The 18,277-nt window shown below is 38.3% G+C and overlaps 1 protein-coding gene across 1 annotated transcript in view; it reads left to right on the forward strand.

Moving 5' to 3' along the window:
• LOC128746425 (tumor necrosis factor receptor superfamily member wengen) overlaps positions 1-14,300 on the forward strand; it is a 37,755-nt gene extending 23,455 nt beyond the window's left edge. The window contains exons 4-5 of the mRNA XM_053843473.1: positions 4,342-4,605; positions 14,101-14,300. Of these exons, the coding sequence (XP_053699448.1) occupies positions 4,342-4,605; positions 14,101-14,300 (464 nt within the window). The remainder of the gene's footprint in view (positions 1-4,341; positions 4,606-14,100) is intronic.
• The last annotated feature ends 3,977 nt before the right edge of the window (positions 14,301-18,277 follow it).

Here is an 18,277-nt window from a genome sequence, read left to right on the forward strand (position 1 = left end):
TGCAAAGTTGTTATCTTATTCTTAAATCTAAATACTAAGACAAGTTTACATGCAGTTAGAACTTACTCTAAACAAAAGTGTACTAAAAATATGTAAGTACTGATCGATAAAAAGTGAACTTAGTTAAACTTAATACTAATAGATGAAAGTTTGATGCTGTGGAAAGTGGGGATCAGGCCACACCACTTCCAGAAAGTGTACACCAAATTTGTAACGTTAGATTGAATTGCTCTCTTATACAATTTACTTAAAAGAAATACATTTTTAGCTTAAAGCTTCACACAATAAAAACACGTGTCGCTATTCAGAGTTGGTCGACATAACCCAACACCATGAATTGATTGAATCTATTTTATTAAAACGAAACCAAGTTAGTAACTAAACCAAACAGTAAATAAATTTGTATGATATGTTTCTACGTTGAATAGTGCTTTTCCTCTGGTAATCGGTAGACGGTACGCGCGAGTTTTCAAAAAGTTGAAAATTTTGCGCAAATTTCCGCGGCTTACAAAAGGACACGGATAAAGCATTTACAACCATGCAGACGTAGCAAAAAATATCGCCTGTGGCCAGAAAACTTATTACCGTCATTGGTTGGTCGTCCGCAATGGCGAAAAATTCAACTTTTCCCTCGTTGACTGTGTTAATTGTGGTATTAACTGGGCAAGAAAATATAATAAACTCTTCAATCGTTGTGTGGCCCTTAAAAGAACCGATTTTTTGATTATCATAACTCCTGCTTGCAATAAACTTGCACTAACGCATTTAACGTAATTCTCTGTTCGGTAAATTGGAGTACCGATAACCGCTAACCAGGCACGGCTTGTTGCAACGGACCAACCGGAAAGCCTCAGCAGCTATGAGATCAACGAAACCGTTCGTGTATGGTCCTGAATCACGAGAAATACCACTCCAAGTGGCCAGCTGCAAGTGACGTGGGATGCTTCATGCTTCTGGTCGTTTTGTTGTCGCGAGCAGCATATGTCCTCCCAATTCCAGAACTCCTGTCGCCAGATATTCCATCACGGCAGCGAAATGGTGCTTCAGCTCCAACACACGGTCACACGGTCAGCCGCCGATGAACACGTGCACGAGCACGAGTCGAACGTGACTCCCGTTTGCCCCGGCAATCGATGTTGGCACTAGCTCAGCTAGCGTTTGAATAATGCTGTTTGCCGGCTTACCACGTGTTATGTACCAGAGCAAGCGACAAGAAACGACCACACCCATTTTTCATGGTCCTTCATTCTATCATCTACGTTAAATAAAAAATAGAGCATTTCAATTTCAGTCTGAACAAAAGAGCAAAGTTGCCAAAGAAAAATTACGCTACGTATATTACTGTAGCATTGGTGATGGATAAATTTGTGTTGCTAAGATGCAAAAGATGTTACTAAAGCTCTTTCATTTGATTAAATCCAATTTCATTTATTTTGACGCTTGACCGAACACATTTACTTGGAGCTAGTATATTTGTTGGCTGCAACCAGCGTCCAGCAGTAACAAGCGAACAGAAGCGCGAGAGATGATCGGTTAAAATTATTTGATAAGAAGCGAACAATCAGATCAATCTAAGTTAAATATAATTAAAATCAGTGAGTGAAAATTCCTCAAATCTTCATGAACATATGTTTCGTTCTTAAAAGAACGGTTTTTCGACGTGATATGCAGGAAATTTAAGGCTTCTTTTCCGTCTTCTTGGGCAGCAACAAAAGAGTTTGGATGTTCGGAAAGACACTTCTCATAGCAGTGGTGACACGGGACATCAATTTGTTCAACTCTTCGTTGTTGCGGATGACCAGCTGCAAGTGACGATAATTCTGATCGTTTCGTTGTCGCGAGCAGCATATGTCCTCCCAATTCCAGAACTTCAGCAGCCAGATATTCCTTCACGGCAGCGAAACGAGTGCTCCAGCTCCAACACCTCGCTTGGTGAATTTGCATGTCTTCGTTGCCTTATCCGTGGCAAGCAGCAACAGCTGAAGCTCAACAATTTTCGATCGGATTCTATAGGGCGTAAATTAAATGTACAATCATAAGGAAGCTTAACCCATAGCTTATATCGTATATATTTCTGTCATCCGTGCTAGGGAAGCACTGACGAGGGAAGGCAAAAATATGAAAATAATTCAAATTTTCAAAATCAATTCAAAAACAAAAATTTTTCAAATTCAATTTCAAAAACAAAATCAATAGTTTTCTATATTTTCAATTGATTTCCCGATCAATTGGTGTAAATATCTTGGAAAACTATTGAAAATTGACTGAATTATAAGCCGAAGCGTGAAAACGCGTTTCTACTTTGATGACGTCATTTCCAACAACCAATCACGAAGCGAGAATTCTGGTAAAACATAGGTTCATTATTTTCAATTTTTCAATAGTTCAACATCAGGAATCCGCACTTTTCTTTATTTGGTTCAATTCTTAGAAGATTTTCCAATCGATTGGTGTAAGAATATTGAAAATCGATTGGAAAACCGCTGAGCTATTAGCGCTCAAAACCTTTCATTTTTCGTGACGCCCGCATTTTTCGATTTTTTGGAATGACACCCTGTCTCAAAACTTGCCGTAAGACGTAGTCCTACGTCAAAACTGTGTTTACTTTATCAAAATTGTAGATTATCATAAGCTCATGCGTTGTGAGATGAAACGGCAAAGTCAAAGGAGCAAAATTGAAGCAAAAAGAACGAGCCTTAGCCTGATTCGGTTGATGGGACGTCAATCAATGAAGAAAAACAGAAAACCAGAAGAATTGAAAACCAATAATGCCCTTAGCCATTGAATGATTAAAGATTTAAGCAAATGGTGTTTCTTGTCCAATCAGACGATTGTTCGAAAATAGTGCTACGATTATTATCTTACCACAACTCCAGTTAAAAAGGTCTCTATACACTCCGACGACGTGACAAATAGATAAAAGAAGTTTTCATGTTGTTTAGTTTCCATCACCTCACCAAGTTGGTTGTCAGCAACCAGGTGAACAAAGCCGCCTACTATGTAGATATAGATTGGATGGAAGCGTCGCGGCGTGTTCAATTACGAAGGTTACGAAGCGTTCTGTCGCGAGCTTTGTTTTTCTTTATTATTATTTTTTCTACAAAGATGCTGTCGTTCGCCGTGATGCAGCACAGCAGCATTAAGTAGCAGTCAACGTCATTTAGTTAGAGTGCCATGCCAATTAAGTTTGTTTACTTTTGTCTGGCTTCTCCCGTTGTGTGGAAACATTCTTTCAATATTTTCTTCATGTTAATTATAATAGGAAACCCGTTAATATCTTACGATGGGTTTCTCTCTGATGTCCCAAGAATTACTCTTCTCGTAAATTCACTTTGGAAACGTTCGAAATGGAAAAACACACGATTGAATAGAAACTGAGTAACGTAAAGTAATAATTTCCATTATGCTGATATTAGAGTGCATCATAAATTTGCAAAACCAATGTTTACACCGTCAACAATGTAGCAAATTCGGACCTTGAAAAGTTCCGCTGATCGGTCGTACGTAAAGGCACACGAGATCGATTCGATACCTTTTCCGTCAACAATGACGGCTAACTGCCTGAGAATGACGGGAACGATGATCTCATCCACGGGCCGGTCCAAAAATATTCCGCACTTTCCATCCATGGGGTTTTGGTTCCGTTTGATCGAGCGCATTAATTTCTTCCTAGTACTTCCCTGAGAGCTGGAAAAAAATAACGCGGCTAAATCATTCGACAAGACAAGCTGCTGGCTGCTGCTGCCGCTATTGGGATTGGGGTCATAAATTAGCCTGCTGGCCTGCCGCTTGTTCTCGCCGAAGAATAACAAACACATGGCGGCGGCAGCGGCCGCGGCGAAAAGAACTTCCCGCCACGAGCTGTTCTCATTGAGTCTTGAGAAAATGAAAATGTATCAATTTTCTTCCGCTGCCGGCTGCGCCGCGGCGGAAGTTTGCTGTCGCTCTACGCAGAAAAAACGAGTGTTCATTTACAGCTTTATTACCTACACCAATTGCTGATTGGTTTGTGAAAAAAAATCACTTCCGAGAGCACCCGAAATTCTTTTTTGAGAGAGTTGATTTTATTAAGCGGAAAAGACCTAGCACGGAAGTTCAATTTCCGTCCGTCCACTCGTTTTTTTTTCTCTTTCTAGGAAGTCTTTATTTTCATTCACATTTACTGCTTTTTCGTCTATCCTAAATGCCGCCGCCTATAGGCGGCTGCTTTGTTCACGGCGGCGGGAAATCGAACAATAAGTGCCCCGAGTTGGCACGTGCTTTTTTACCGTTTTCCTGATATATTCAATCGGATATCAGATTACATAAAAAGGACTGATACATTTTCCGTTTCATCCGCAGATATGGAAGCGTTATCCACCCAGCTGATGAATCACCTGTCGAGCATGCAGCAGCTCGAGAACGGTTCGATCTTCCTGGACGACGTAATCGGTGGCGGCGGCGGCGTCGGCGGTGGCGTCGGTAGCCACAGCATCAGTGCTGATCAGCGTCGATTTCGCAGCGGAGTAGGAGCCGCCGGGCTCCTCGGCGGAGGTCATCACCAGCACCACCATCATCACCACCATCCGATTGAGGTGCGCTGCGTCTACTTGGATCAGTTGCTAGGTAAGTTTGTTGATTGCATATTTGACAGTTCGTCGTCGTCGTCGTCGTCGCTGCGCGACGCATCGCGAAGCGAATGAGGTCTTGGCCAGATGTGCATGTCGTTGCCTTAACGTCGAACGTCGAACGACGTTGGAACAGGGGGAAAATTAATTAATATGCAAAGCTCGGCCACAGCTAAAGGCTGTGAGAGCTGTCCTCGCAATCCAAACCACAATGTTTGCGGTTAGTAACCATGCGAATTACATCGGGATCGGGACAGACGCGTTGGGGTCGAAGATGCTTCGAAGGGAAGCCATTACAAACTGTCGGTCGGTGTGTGTGTTTCTGAACTTATTCAGTTGAAAACAGTACGAAGCTGCGGTGAATACTAAACGGGTGGTCAGCCGACGATTTATGTCTTTTTGATGAGGATTTGCGGCTTGGATCGCACAAAGGAGTCTGTAATTTTGTGTCAATCAATATGAATTTGCCAACTACCAAGTATTGGAATTCCGTGAAGCACAAAACTAAAATATTCATAAGAACAAATTCAAACATCAAAAATGTCTGTTTGGAATACATTTTCACCAACCACTGCCCGTTGAATTCGGAATGTAAAATTTCGAATTAGCATAATTCTGGTTAACATTATCAAAAAACATGTCCTGCATGTCGATTTTTTTCGTGTTCAATTGCTTAGGGCCATCTCTCTCTCTCTAAATATGTCCTTCGATCGCGAGCTGCGTGCGCGTCCGTGCTGCTGCTGTTGTTATCAACTTCCATTTATGTCGCACATTCCTCATTACCCATTCGGCAATGCTGCTTGAATGTGCCAAAAGTGTTGTTGACAACACCGAAGTAATGGCACAACGAGCGGTTCGCAAAGGTATTGCTAATGAAGCAAATGTTTCGCGTTTCAGCATTCCGATCACATCTCCCCAGGTCCACAGGCTAGCCGTTTTCAGTGGAAAGATTATTTTTCTTTTTTTTTCTCAAACGCGATTTTTACTGTCCGAACGTTGTTGTTGGCGTAAGATTTCCGAAAAGGTGATAAGCCGGTGCATATCCGTGTCCGTCCGTCCGAGTCCGAGAGTGGAGCATGAAGCCAAAAATGACTGATTTGCAGCCTTAGTCGGTGCAGAAACACTGTATCAATTCTTTAAGTATTTGAAACTTGTGTCAAATTTGACTACCTCGCATTTTAAAATTTTCTCTCGTAAAGGATTTTTGTGTGCATTGACTTTATTTGGTAGAAACTGGATGTTACTAATATTGTCTGCGGCGCCCTACCGATTTATGAATTATGAGAGCCTACACTACGGCTTCCTAAAGCCCACCAAGATGGGGCGAGCTTGGCGATAAAAAAAACAGCACATCTAGCAGTCGATCGTTTCAGTGCCACAAAAAATGACTTTTGTGGAGCAGTTTTACGATGAGATCAACTTCAATTGGAAAGAACCATAAAAATCCGCACCTTAGTTCAAGAACGGAAGTGTGGGAAATACACACGCAAGAGGAATATCTGCCATTAGCAGGTCCGATGTACCGGCTGGGCTTATAACAAGCAAGATTGCGCGGTCTAGGTGGCCAGAATTTTGGCCACAGCTTCAAAAAAAACAACGGTTGTGAACGAAATGCACCAGCTTTTCTACACCGATAACGTTCGAGCGGGCGTCGGAAAAGTAATCTAGGCTTATCACGAACCTCGAAGATGGCTCCCTTGCCAGTCGAACGTTTAACACCGTTTATCACACACTTCCGCTACGTCGCATTTGGTTAGTTTGGTCCGATTACGGTTTCGGTAGAAGGATTCATCATGACGATCCAGCGTTTTGTGCTGAAACGAAGTCTTCAAATCGTGTTTTTTCTTGACAACGGCACCAGCTTCAAGGCAACCAGTAGCCAGAAACCTAAGGAATAGCTTCGTCAGATCGGTACAGCTTGCGGGAACATCCTCAGGGATGTGCTAGAATATCCTGAACATTTACTGCGCCTCTCATACGGGTGGGACATGGGAGCGCATGGTGAGATGCGTTAAGGAAGAGACCGACTTAATGATAAGATATTGCTCAACGGTATACTCAATAACACCTCTCTCCTTCTTCATACCGAAGGAATGTGACCGTTGCGTGCACATTCTCATTCGCATCAATGAAAGTATGCAACTGGAGTTCTTTGATTTTCACTGAAGAGATAGTCATCGTACGATTGCTACATCTTGAGTTAGCTACAGATTAAACCTTGTTCAAATAACTTGTCAGACACTGGTTTCTCTCAACTTGCTTTTATTTGTCAGATCTCTTGAGCAATAACTTTTAGGTTGTTACATCACTGCCTTTTGTGGAGAGTTCTAGCGAGTCATAAACTGACATAAGAATTTGCAGTTTCTTCCGTTTCGTAGGAGTCTGCTGTCCAGACAACTATTCTGGGCTACATTTCCAAGACCTTCTCAATTACCAATTCCTTGCTTGCTAATGGACTTCTTAGAATTCGACTACTATGTACCACGGATTTTGAAATTCTCAATCATTAGGTTTTCGGCTACGGGAAGTGTTTCTGTACTATCGGTGCTGCTCTATCTCAGTGGAGGGTGTTTACAAGGCAAGACCTGTTTTGCACTTAAAGCTGGAAACGTCCAGCTTTTGTATTGAAATTGTCGGGTATGGGGAGTGTTTCTGTGCCATCAGTTTCCCTAAGTGGTGTGCACAAGGGAGGAGAGTGATTTTTCTACTGAACTAAAAAAGTTTTAACGGCAATAAAATCGACGAAGTTGAGGATTCCATTTTGACATTACACTTGGTTCATTAAACTGATGGTCGAATTTTGATAGCTGGTCGGCGCTCGATAAATTCACATTCCTTTTTTTGAGGCAATTTTTTTTTACATGCGCTTTCGCAATTATGTGTTCCAAAAACAACTAAGCAACTGATCGAATTATGAAATAAAAATAAAACGACGCTCAGACTAGAAACCAATCAAGTAATGCATCTCTTTTTCCAGTGAGACAAGTTGTTCCCCAATTATTTTTGCAATTTTCAAACATATGTTTTGATTTGAAATTTCAAAAATACTTAACCTATATAATGATAACGTTAGACGGCAAAACTTTAAAGATGATAGATGGAACTGAAAAATAGTACTGAAAATGTATCTGATAATGGAAATAAACTGAACTGAAAATAATATTGAAAAAGGAGCTGGAAAAGTACGTCAGGGCATACGTTAACTTGCTTAAAACATAACATATTTGTCATTAAACGCACAACTTTCTGTTAAACAGAAAATAATAAAGAATTGCACTGCGTTATCTTTCACAAAACCGATTCCTTTTCGAAAATAGTCGAAAGCACCATTAAGTGTGACAAATTGATTTAAAGTGTATTTGTTTTTCCAAATTTCATGTGGCTAGCCAGTTAATAATAATAGCGGGTGAAAGTTCATGGATTGGTTAACGTTCTCTGTGCCTTGCAAATTTTCTTACTTTCCGCTTTTCACTAACTAATGCAAAGCAGCAAGCCAAACGTCAGTAACTTGTAACTTCGGAAATACATTAACAATGAATGAAATATTTTGCTGAGTGGTAGACGTATATCTGTTCTTTCTGAAAATATATCACTTGTTTATATTATAAGCACTCAGCGTAAAATGGCGTCGAAAGAAGGGCAGGTGCGAAAAGCAATTGTGTGCGGTCGCAATGAAAATCCGAATCTTTCGTTAAGAAAACTTGCCAAAAAAGCTTGGATTTCCTCCAAGCACTGTTCACAGTGTCGTTCGATACTCGCTTGACAACAGCCAGGAAGAAGGGAAGTAGAACAAAAACGGATCTGAGGAACCACCACAAGGATGCGAAAGTATAACAAATATGACGGAGGAGACCAGATCTTTCTGTACGTACCATTGCTCGTAAAACACTTCTAAGCAACGACAAGGCATGAAGTCTTTCAAGGTGAGGACTGTGCCAAACCGTAATGATAAGCAAAATACGACGGCCAAAACACGCGCTCGTAAGCTTTATCGCGAATATTTAGTGAAATTTCCATGCGTTATAATGGACGATGAAACGTATGTCCTAGAAGACTTTAAACACCTTCCTGGTATGTCTTTTTATACTGTCATGAAACGGAATGGCGTTGCAGAGCATTTTAGGACAAAGAAGAAAGCCAAATTCCCCAAAAAATAGTTAGTATGGCAGGCCATATGCAGCTGTGGTCGAGCAAGCAAAAGTTACATCACTACGGGAACGGTTAACAAGGAAATATACTGTAAAGGATGCCTGCAGAAACAATTGTTACCGTTTCTACACAGCCTGTTTTGGCCTGATCCTGTCATTACGCCAAAGATGTTTTGGAATGGAGTCCATATTGTATCGAAGGAGGCGAATCCACCTAACTGTCCAGGGTAACGCCCCATCGAACGGTATTGGGCTTTGGTGAAGAGAGAGCTGTCCCAGCATAAACAACAAGCAACAACTATGGATAAATTTCGAAAATCTTGGACAAACGCAGCTAAATTGGTTGCTAACAAGTCTGCACTGACCCTCATGGCAAGGGTAAACTCCAAAGTTCGCCAATTTGTCATGCAGACCAAATAAGTAATGTTAATTTGTTTGATAATTATTAACGATACACATATAAATGATATAAAATTGTTTCATGGATTAAACTTCTAGCAAATTTGTTTTATTCCAAAATTGAGGTGTCCAGATTTTGTCGCGAACAAGCCTTAGTTTTGGAAGTTGTTCCCCGTTGATACTAGAGTCAACACAGCATTTTCATGACGGAGAAAACCATGAATTCGGAAATAAGCAATGTTTATTTTATAAAATGAACACTTATTTTTAGCAAGAAATGTTTGTTTTTGAACAAATTCATATAAATATATCGTGCGTAACTTTTCAAAAGGACCTAAGTAACAAATGTAAAAAAAATCGAGTTTATGCATGATTATAATAAATTACATGTCTATAAGTATTATACGAAAACTTCCATACAAATTGCTATTCATTAAATCGGGATAATCAAAGTAAGCAAAATATCCTATGTCAAATTTGGATTTACTCTTGCTCCACTGTTAAATTGGACATTTGCTTTGGTAACCAAGACAACGTCCAAAGTAACATAACAAATCAATCAACTCAAATCTGTACCTTGGTCGTTATTTGTGTTGAAGTGCACATCTAATTGCAAACATTTGTTTTGAACGCACCGAAACCAGTTATTTATTTAAAATGTTGCCTTTAGATTCTTTAGTTGGTGTTTATTCTGCAGATAATAAGAAAAAACCAGCCTCATTAAACCAGTTGAACGGTAATTGTGTGAAATATAATATTGATGTATTATGACTCGTAAACCAATTTAAGTATACTTTTCAGCATACAACCGAAGCTCAAATAATCATAATCTTCTGAGTCAAAGACCTTGGGCAAACCTGATCCATCCAGGTGTTGATTGTTCCGCTCCGTTATATCTCGTGATTGGAGCTTTTTAATTGCTTTTATTAAACGAACCACTCGGATTATCGTAGAAGAAATGGAGCAAACCCGATTCCTAAATTGGATGATATTTAACGAAAGATATACATTGTCAAAATTTAGTACTGATAACGAACCGTTTAAGTTTAAGGCACCAAGCATACTTTCGTGGTCTACCGATAAACCGGGAACTGTAATGTTCAAGAATAATGTGGGCGATGCAAGTCCCAAAAACATAGAATTACCATCTTCTAAATCCGTACCGTTGCAAAATTTAAAAGCAGAGCCAATTTTTACAGCTCCAACCAGATTACCCTCTGCTAAGTTAGAAGATCTTCGCAAACTGTTACCGTATGGAAAACAAAAGTGGTACTACGAAGCTTTTTTAAAGACCTTGACACCTCCTGGCCGCGGTCACCCTCCAAAGGTTGTGAATAGTAGAGGATTTAATTCAGACATGAACATACACAGCGATGAAAGTTGAGTGCTGCAATGAAATATAATATAATATGTTTAAATAAATTGATGATTGAATACGTTATTTGTTTTTTATGTCGTATGCTGTATCATTAACTGTACAAATCATGATCTGTATAACTACATTGATCTGTCAGCATTCGATTGCAGAGTAACAACTTATCTAGGTCCGAAAAAAGGATACCAATGTTGCCTACATTGAGAATAGCAAACAACCGATATCTATTAAATTTGTTTATGCAGTCAATAAATGAATAAGATCTGTTAAACCTTAGGTACTTATCGTCAGAAGATAAGGACCTTGTATTTTTTGCTTACATGTAGCGACTTGAACGAATGTCTTGTGTTCTTGGATGTTAGTAACAATTTTTTCCCGTTTCCGCTTATATGTATAGATACTATGATATACATATAGAGTAAGGAGGGGTAAAAATGCGATTCAGTAATTTATCAGTGCAGATTCCGAGTAAATTTTCTACATTGGCATGGATGGGTGACTACTTTGACAGCTTGAATCTAACGTAAACTTTGGTTGCTTACGAAGCATAGTTGCTGAGTTATGTGCAAATGTTATTTTAGGGCGGTTTTGATGTAATTTTTTGTTATACGACAAATACGATATCAACAGGAGGATATTACTTGTTGAAAATTTGTAGCAGCGTTTTACATCACTCACATATCTGTTTTGAAAGTACGGTGAAAACAATTTACAAAATATATTTTGCTCTTCCGTAATTTAATCTAACCCCGTCAAGCACCTAGCGGGGTAAAAGTTCGATTCACGGACGGGGCAAAAGTACGATTCATGGACGAGTCAAAAATGTATAGCTAATTATATACAGCTTCAGGCACTATATTACAGATACTAGAAATGAAAGATCTGCAGAAAACTGTGTGCTCTACAAATGTTGGCCGAAAAAAAAACAATGTGTTTCCACTGATGAAACAAAAAATAAACGTTTTGAAAAGTTTCGATCTAACGGAGGCTGCAATACACAAGTGCAAAATAGAAAAGGTGCAAATTGAGAATATCCCTTACCGAAACATAACGCAGATTGAAGATAATATGGTTTTGTTAGCTATTGCTGGGCTAATTTCTTGGATTCTAGCTTCGAACTTTTGCCCCGCTAGTGGGGTTTTGCAAACCACTATTACCGCAGATGATTTATAGTTGAATGTGCAGACATTGAGTTACTGCATCACTATAAAATATATAATGTTGTTGTCCTTCTTTATATCTCACGAAAATTGATGACAACTTCAAACATCGCACTTATACACTATATAGTGATATTGATGTGTTATAGGAATATCGCATAACCCGGTATGGAATGAGAATATTCAAAATAACCAATCCAACAACAGCTTAATCAAAACGACCTATGTAATTTGTCCAATATGCAGTATGGCTAAAAAAATGTCCTATATAACATTTTGGGCTTGTTTAATGAAAATTCCACATGCAATTGCAAAATCTCTATTAAAACACCGAATCCATTTAGGCACCATGACTGTGCAGTGAACAAAATAGGAAAAAATTGATCCAGTTTTAAACACTTTTAAATAATATTTCAGCGACCTTCACGCGCGCTTTACTCGAAAAAAGTGTTTTGTTAGATAGGTCCTTTTGAAAAGTTACGCGAGATATGTTGTGTTGTAAATATAAATTGTATATATAAAAATGCTTGTAGGTAAGTTATGATAGAATCAAGTAAAATACAGGATTAATTGGTTATTTCTGGAGAAGACTATAACTTTTCTGACGAAGCCCTTCATAAGGTTTTGCACAACGTTCCCTGAAACTCTTCGCACCGCTGCTGCAGACCACATTTTCAACTTTCAACTAAATAAGCTTCTATCATAATTTTTGATGGGCCTTTTGTTTATAACACAAAATTAGTGAACCGCAGTTCTGAGTAGTTCGGTTAGGTTTGAAATTTTTGAACAAAATCAACTTTTTCAGTCCTGAGCAATGTCAAAGTTGCTGCACTCCTTCCTGTAGTCTTCACCTTTGATCGTACCCGTTGTGAAACACCAAGAACTTTTCAATTCGCACTAGCAGATTTCTTGCCATACCAAGCCCTTCTTTCCAAGCTTTTCTATTCTAATGTATTGTACGTCATCAGAAACGTTTATCCCTTGTACAGTGGTAAAAAAAATGGTGACGCGAAAATGTTGACGTACGTTTCGTCAAATCCTTTTCTTCGAAGAAATTTACTATGCAGAAATTCTTTCAGGTGTTCGTTCTTTCTTCTAGGTTCTGATGTGCTGTGGCATTTCTTGATATTTTGCACAGTTCCAACGCTTATGCTCAATTTTTTGTCAATATCACGAACAGAATGCTTAACATTTGATGTTAAGTGGTGAACTGTTTTAAGCTCCTTTAAGTTTCTCCAAACTTTTTAACGATTTTGAACACCGCAGACTTTGTACACTTGGCGATTTTCGCTAATTCGCGCAACGATAGCTTCTCCGAGTACCATTGAAAAACGAGTGATCACTTGTTCTAGACGATTTCCTCAACAGATGCATTTTGCCCTTCACTATAGCTCATGATGGTCCAGCCAGGCTTCCGAATACGATCACTTTGACGCAAACTTGATTCATTTGATGAGGCGGTACACTCAGAATTTGAAAAATTTATGTATGGGGAATTACCTTTAACACATTCGCGATGCTATACGGTTTCATGTTTAGAAAACGTTTCGATTGAAAGAATGGTTAAAAAAATACACGCACTAGAAAGTGCCACATTTCTAAATAATCAAGTTTTAGTGATGGTAACTATGGTAATCCGGTGTCTCTCGAGACCGCTCTTTATGGCTTCGAATTTTTTCGAATGTGTGGTGACCCTAATTTCAATGTCTTTTTCACTAATCCGATAGGTACTACCATTTCTTGATCATCACGTCAAAATTTCAAGTCGGAATATCGGAATTATATCCATCTACCTAGTCAAAAAACCGGAAAAACAACTGTTCTGCTCGTGAATTACTACACAGCCAATATTTAGTGTTTGCCCATAATGCACAGCATACTTGGATATAAGTGTCGTTCTCCTCAGAGCAAGAGCATGCTGAGAAGAGCTATTTGTGCATTAGTTTTATGGCATCAAAAATTGATAGACGTGTATTTCTCGTCTAAAATCCCTAGGGGAGAGAGGATGTTGTAAATTTGTATGAATTAATGGTCCCATCTATGGTGGAACGGTGAGTACACTTCGGACGCATTTTGTCCGGAACCATGTTGGTTCTTTAAAATATGTAGGTACGCACTGAAGCGAAGAGGAATTTTCCAGCTTTTTATGCCGATCTGACCTGAGTGAGCGAGGTGCAGATGGGGAAAATTCCATGAACATTCTATCTGTTGGCACGGTTGGCACTGTGTCATTTTGAGACAGCCTAAATACGGTCAAGAGAAGGTTGTTATAATAATTAAACCGTCTTCTATATAGAAGGGTTGTGTTAGTAAACTACCTTTATCTTAATCAGCATTCTTGAGTTAATTTTACGGTCTCAAACCCAGTTAGCAAAAATTAATATTTCTTTTTATCTCTTTTGCCTTTACAGACGACAAACACACCATCCAACGGCAGGGAGCGGGAAATCTGTACATCGAGGAAAACAGCGACCGACTGTCCCCGATCGGCGTTGGTGGTGGTGGGGCCGGTGCCACTGTGGCGAGTGGCACAACACCCCAGCAACCTGCTGCTGCTTCCACCCACCAGCAACAGCACCATCATCATCAACCGCTGGTCAGAATGTACTGAATAAAAAACATAAATACTGAAAGGAACCCATTGTTTGTGATGGTTCCTTGAGCAGAAGCCAGAAGAAGAGCATGTATAAAGTGTAACATAATTACCCGAACTTTACGTACACAACGTACTGTTTTGATGTACGAAGAGATTAGCAGCTGCTGGACTGCGAAACTGGAGCGAAAAGTATTCTTTTTTCATCAACTACCTGTCGAAACATGGATGCCTCACACACCAGAATGAATAAACCACGGAAAAAACAAGAACAATAATAAACCAATAATCTAGGGTATAATAGTATTTAGAACTGACCGTAGGAGTAGAACGCAAAGCTGGTTAACAGATTTTATTCGTTGAATTAAGTCAAACAAAGTTTAAAAATTGTACAGTAGAAGTAGAACAGAACGAAAAATTTGCTAGTTGTTCAGCTTTCCGTTAGGTAGATGTGCCTTGTTTAAAAGGAGACAATTTTACTAACCAAAACCGTCAAAATGATCAAAATACGCTGTCAGTGCTTAGGCGCCTCCGGCGCCGCTTGCTTTGATTGTAAATATTAATGACACATTTTAGTTTGTAGTGAAAAAAAAAAAGCATTGGAACGTCGGAAGTTGGAGGTTAGATTTTTCCAGTTTAACAATTGCTTAAGCAGCAGAAAAATTCCAAACCAATTTCGCTAGTTTAGTTATAGTGATTAGTGTGCACACTTAAATGCGGGCGCGAGAGAAAACGTGGCGTTTGGCTTGTTGGAATGTGCCTTTCCCCGTTCGTGAGGTACGTACATTATGTTAGCATTATGAATGGAGCATGGCTGAAATGAAATGCAAATTACTTATCGACCGCGCGGTTGCCGGTCGAGCTTCACACTGTTGTTGTCACACACAGCAGCAGTACACCTAAACATAATTGTAACTGTACATTCGATGCCGAACTTTTCCCTTGATACCGTATTCCGTATGTGATGTATTTAAAGCGTCGGTGGAATATTTTTAGCGCACTCGGGGTTCGCTAATTAGTAGTGGAAGGTTTGCGTTGCGGTTGACGGTTTAAACGAAGCACGGAATGACGTAAGAAGCAGTCCGTTGTGTTGCCCAAAAAACCACTGCTGCTGCTGCGCTTTTCCAAGAAGGATTTATTTGGTTTGCCAGAGAGTTCGGGGTGTCAAAAACGATGTTAAGAACGCATCATCCTCATCCGATTTGGAATGAAGAAATGGAAGAAAGAAAAGGAAGCACATTTGTGGGTTGGGACCTGTGTCCACCTCCGGCGGTTAGAACACTAGCGTGCTCAGATATACGTAAAAGGTGGGGTGGCCGAAGAAGATTGTTTTGGCCTGGAAAAATCAAGTGTTACTTATTACAACTTTACCAGCCGATTAGGCTGAAAACTCTGGACTTTCGGGTGCAATTCGATTGAAAACCTGAATTGAAATTGGACTAGAAATTAGACTTGAAATTGAATTTTTAATTAGACTCAAATTTGAAGTAATTTGAACTATTAGTTCAATTGCTACAAACAGGACATGGACATGTTTCTGTTTCGTTTTTCTACTTCTTGTTCTATTTTTTTCCTTCTCCGTATCGTTTTCTTGGTTTTCCCTCTCATTTCTTTTCTTTTAAGTTCTATTGTTTCGTTATTCTTTTTTTTGTTTTGTGTTTCCTGTTTCATTGCTCCGTTTTTTACGTTTCTTGCACCATTTTTTTTGATTTTCACTCCTATTTTTTCGTTTTCCACTAGTTTTTTTGTTATTTTATTTCCAGTTTTTCGTATTTTCTAACTCTATATTCTTTTCTCGTCATTTGTCTGTGCAGTTTTCTCTCCTTTCAAGGGATCAACCTCGCTTTTTCTTCTTTTCTGTGACATTTAGTTTGTTTTTGACTCCTTTTTTCCTTTGCTCTCCGGTTTTCCTTTTTCATTTTCCATTTTTCTTTTCCAATTTCCATTTTACTTTTTTCTCTGGTGCTTTTTTTTCTTTTTCTGTCCCATCTTACTGCGTTTTTTCTTTTTTTCCGCTTAATATTGTTCCGTTTTTCTCCTTTTCTGTACTGTTTTCTTGGTTTTTGCTCTCACTGTTCTTAGTACATTTTTTTTGTCCTTTTTTGATTCATTTCTTGGTCCACTTTTTGGTCTACTTGTTCAATTATAGTCCGTTTTTAATCCATTTTTTGGTACAAATTTTGGTTCATTTTTTTTTATTCATTATTCATTTGGTCCATTTTGCTCCATTTTTTGGTACAGTTTTTGGGACTAGTTTCAGTCTATTTTTTGTTCCAATTCGGACGTACAATCTGTTTTGTAGTCAATTTTTTTGTCCATTTCTGGATCAATTTTTTGATTCATTTTGTGGTCCATTTGTTGGTGTCAGTTTTAGTCCTTTCATGGTGCATTTGTTGGTCCATTTTTAGGCCCGTTTTTGAGTCCTTTTTTGGTTCATTGTTTGGTCCATTTTTAGGTTAATTTTTTGTTCTATTTTTAATTCATTTTTTTAAGCCAATCTTTAAATCAATTTTTGATCCATTTTGTGCTCCATTTTTTGGTCTATTTTTGGGACAGTGTTTATCCATTTATGGTGCATTTTTTGGTCCATTTTAAATCAATTTTTCGGTCCATTTTGTGGTCTATTTTCTGATTTATTTTTTGGTCCATTTTTGCTCCGTTTTTTGGTACAGTCTTAGTCCCTTACACCGCAATTTTAGGTCCATTTTTAGGACCGTTTTTAATTCATTTTTGGTTCATTATTTGTTCAATTTTTGATCCAATTTTTTGGTTTGTTTTTGGGTCCATTTACGGTCATTTCTTGTTTTTGATCTGTTTTCTGGTCAATTTTTTGAGTCTATTTTTTCTGTATTTTTTGGTTTATTTTTTGTACAGTTTTAAGTCCATTTGCGGTGCAATTTTTGGCCCTCTCTTGTGTGAATTTTTTGATTCATTTTAGTTCCATTTTTTGGTTCCACTTTGAGTCTATTCAGACCACTATTTCTTGGTTCATTTTTGTTCCATTTTTAATCATTTTTCTGGTCAAGTTTTTGTTCATTTTTAGTCCTGTTTTTGGTCCATTTTTGATCCATTTTTTGGGGAATTTTTTGATTATTTTTGGTCCTTTTTCGGTTCATTTTTTGATAATTTTTTTGATTCATTTTTAGCACATTTTTTAGTTCGTTTTTTGGTTAATATTTTGTTCTGTTTTTGATTCTGTTTTGATTTGTCTTTTTAGTCTATTCCTGGGTCCATTTTCCTCCATATTCCTGGGTTTCGTTTTTGGTCTATGTTTGGTCTACTTTTTTGGTACAGTTTAGGACGTTTTTCAGCCCGTTTTAGTCCATTTTAGGGTACATTTTTTAATTCTTTTCGGTCCATTTTTGGTACAGTTTTAGTCGATTCTTTGCTGCATGTTTTGGTCTATTTTTGGGTTAGTTTTTTGGTCCATTTCTGGACCAATTTTTTGGTCCATTTTTAATCGGTTTTGTGGTCAGTTTTTTAGTACAGTTTTAGTTTATTTATGGTGCACTAGTGCACTGGTGCACTTTTGGTTTTGGTTTATTTTGTCGTTTCATTTTTTGGTATATTTTTTGATTCATTTTTAGGCCATAATACATTTTGTTGTTCATTTTTGGATTCATTTTTTGCAGCATTTTTGGACCTTTTTTTGTTTCATTTTTTGGTACAGTTTTAGTCGATTTTTGCTGCATTTTTAGTCAATTTTAAGTAAATTTTTCGATCTATTTTTTGGTCCATTTTTGGTACATTTTTTGTCTATTTTTAGTTTATTTTTTTGGTAGTTTTTTTTTGTTTCATTAATATTGTTCGATTTATTTATTTTTTGTGTTATTTAGAGCTTTACATTCCGAAGAAGTCCAGCCTGAGCAAAGCTTTCGACGTTTTTCTATTTTTCAATCGTTTTTATTCTGTCCTGTGTTTTTTGTTTCATTGTTCTGTTTTTCTGCGTTTCCTTCTTATTTTCTGTCCAGATTTTCCTCTTTTCCGCTCGGTAT

Source organism: Sabethes cyaneus, chromosome 1 (genome assembly GCF_943734655.1).
Source record: "Sabethes cyaneus chromosome 1, idSabCyanKW18_F2, whole genome shotgun sequence".
Taxonomy (NCBI): Eukaryota; Metazoa; Arthropoda; class Insecta; order Diptera; family Culicidae; genus Sabethes; species Sabethes cyaneus.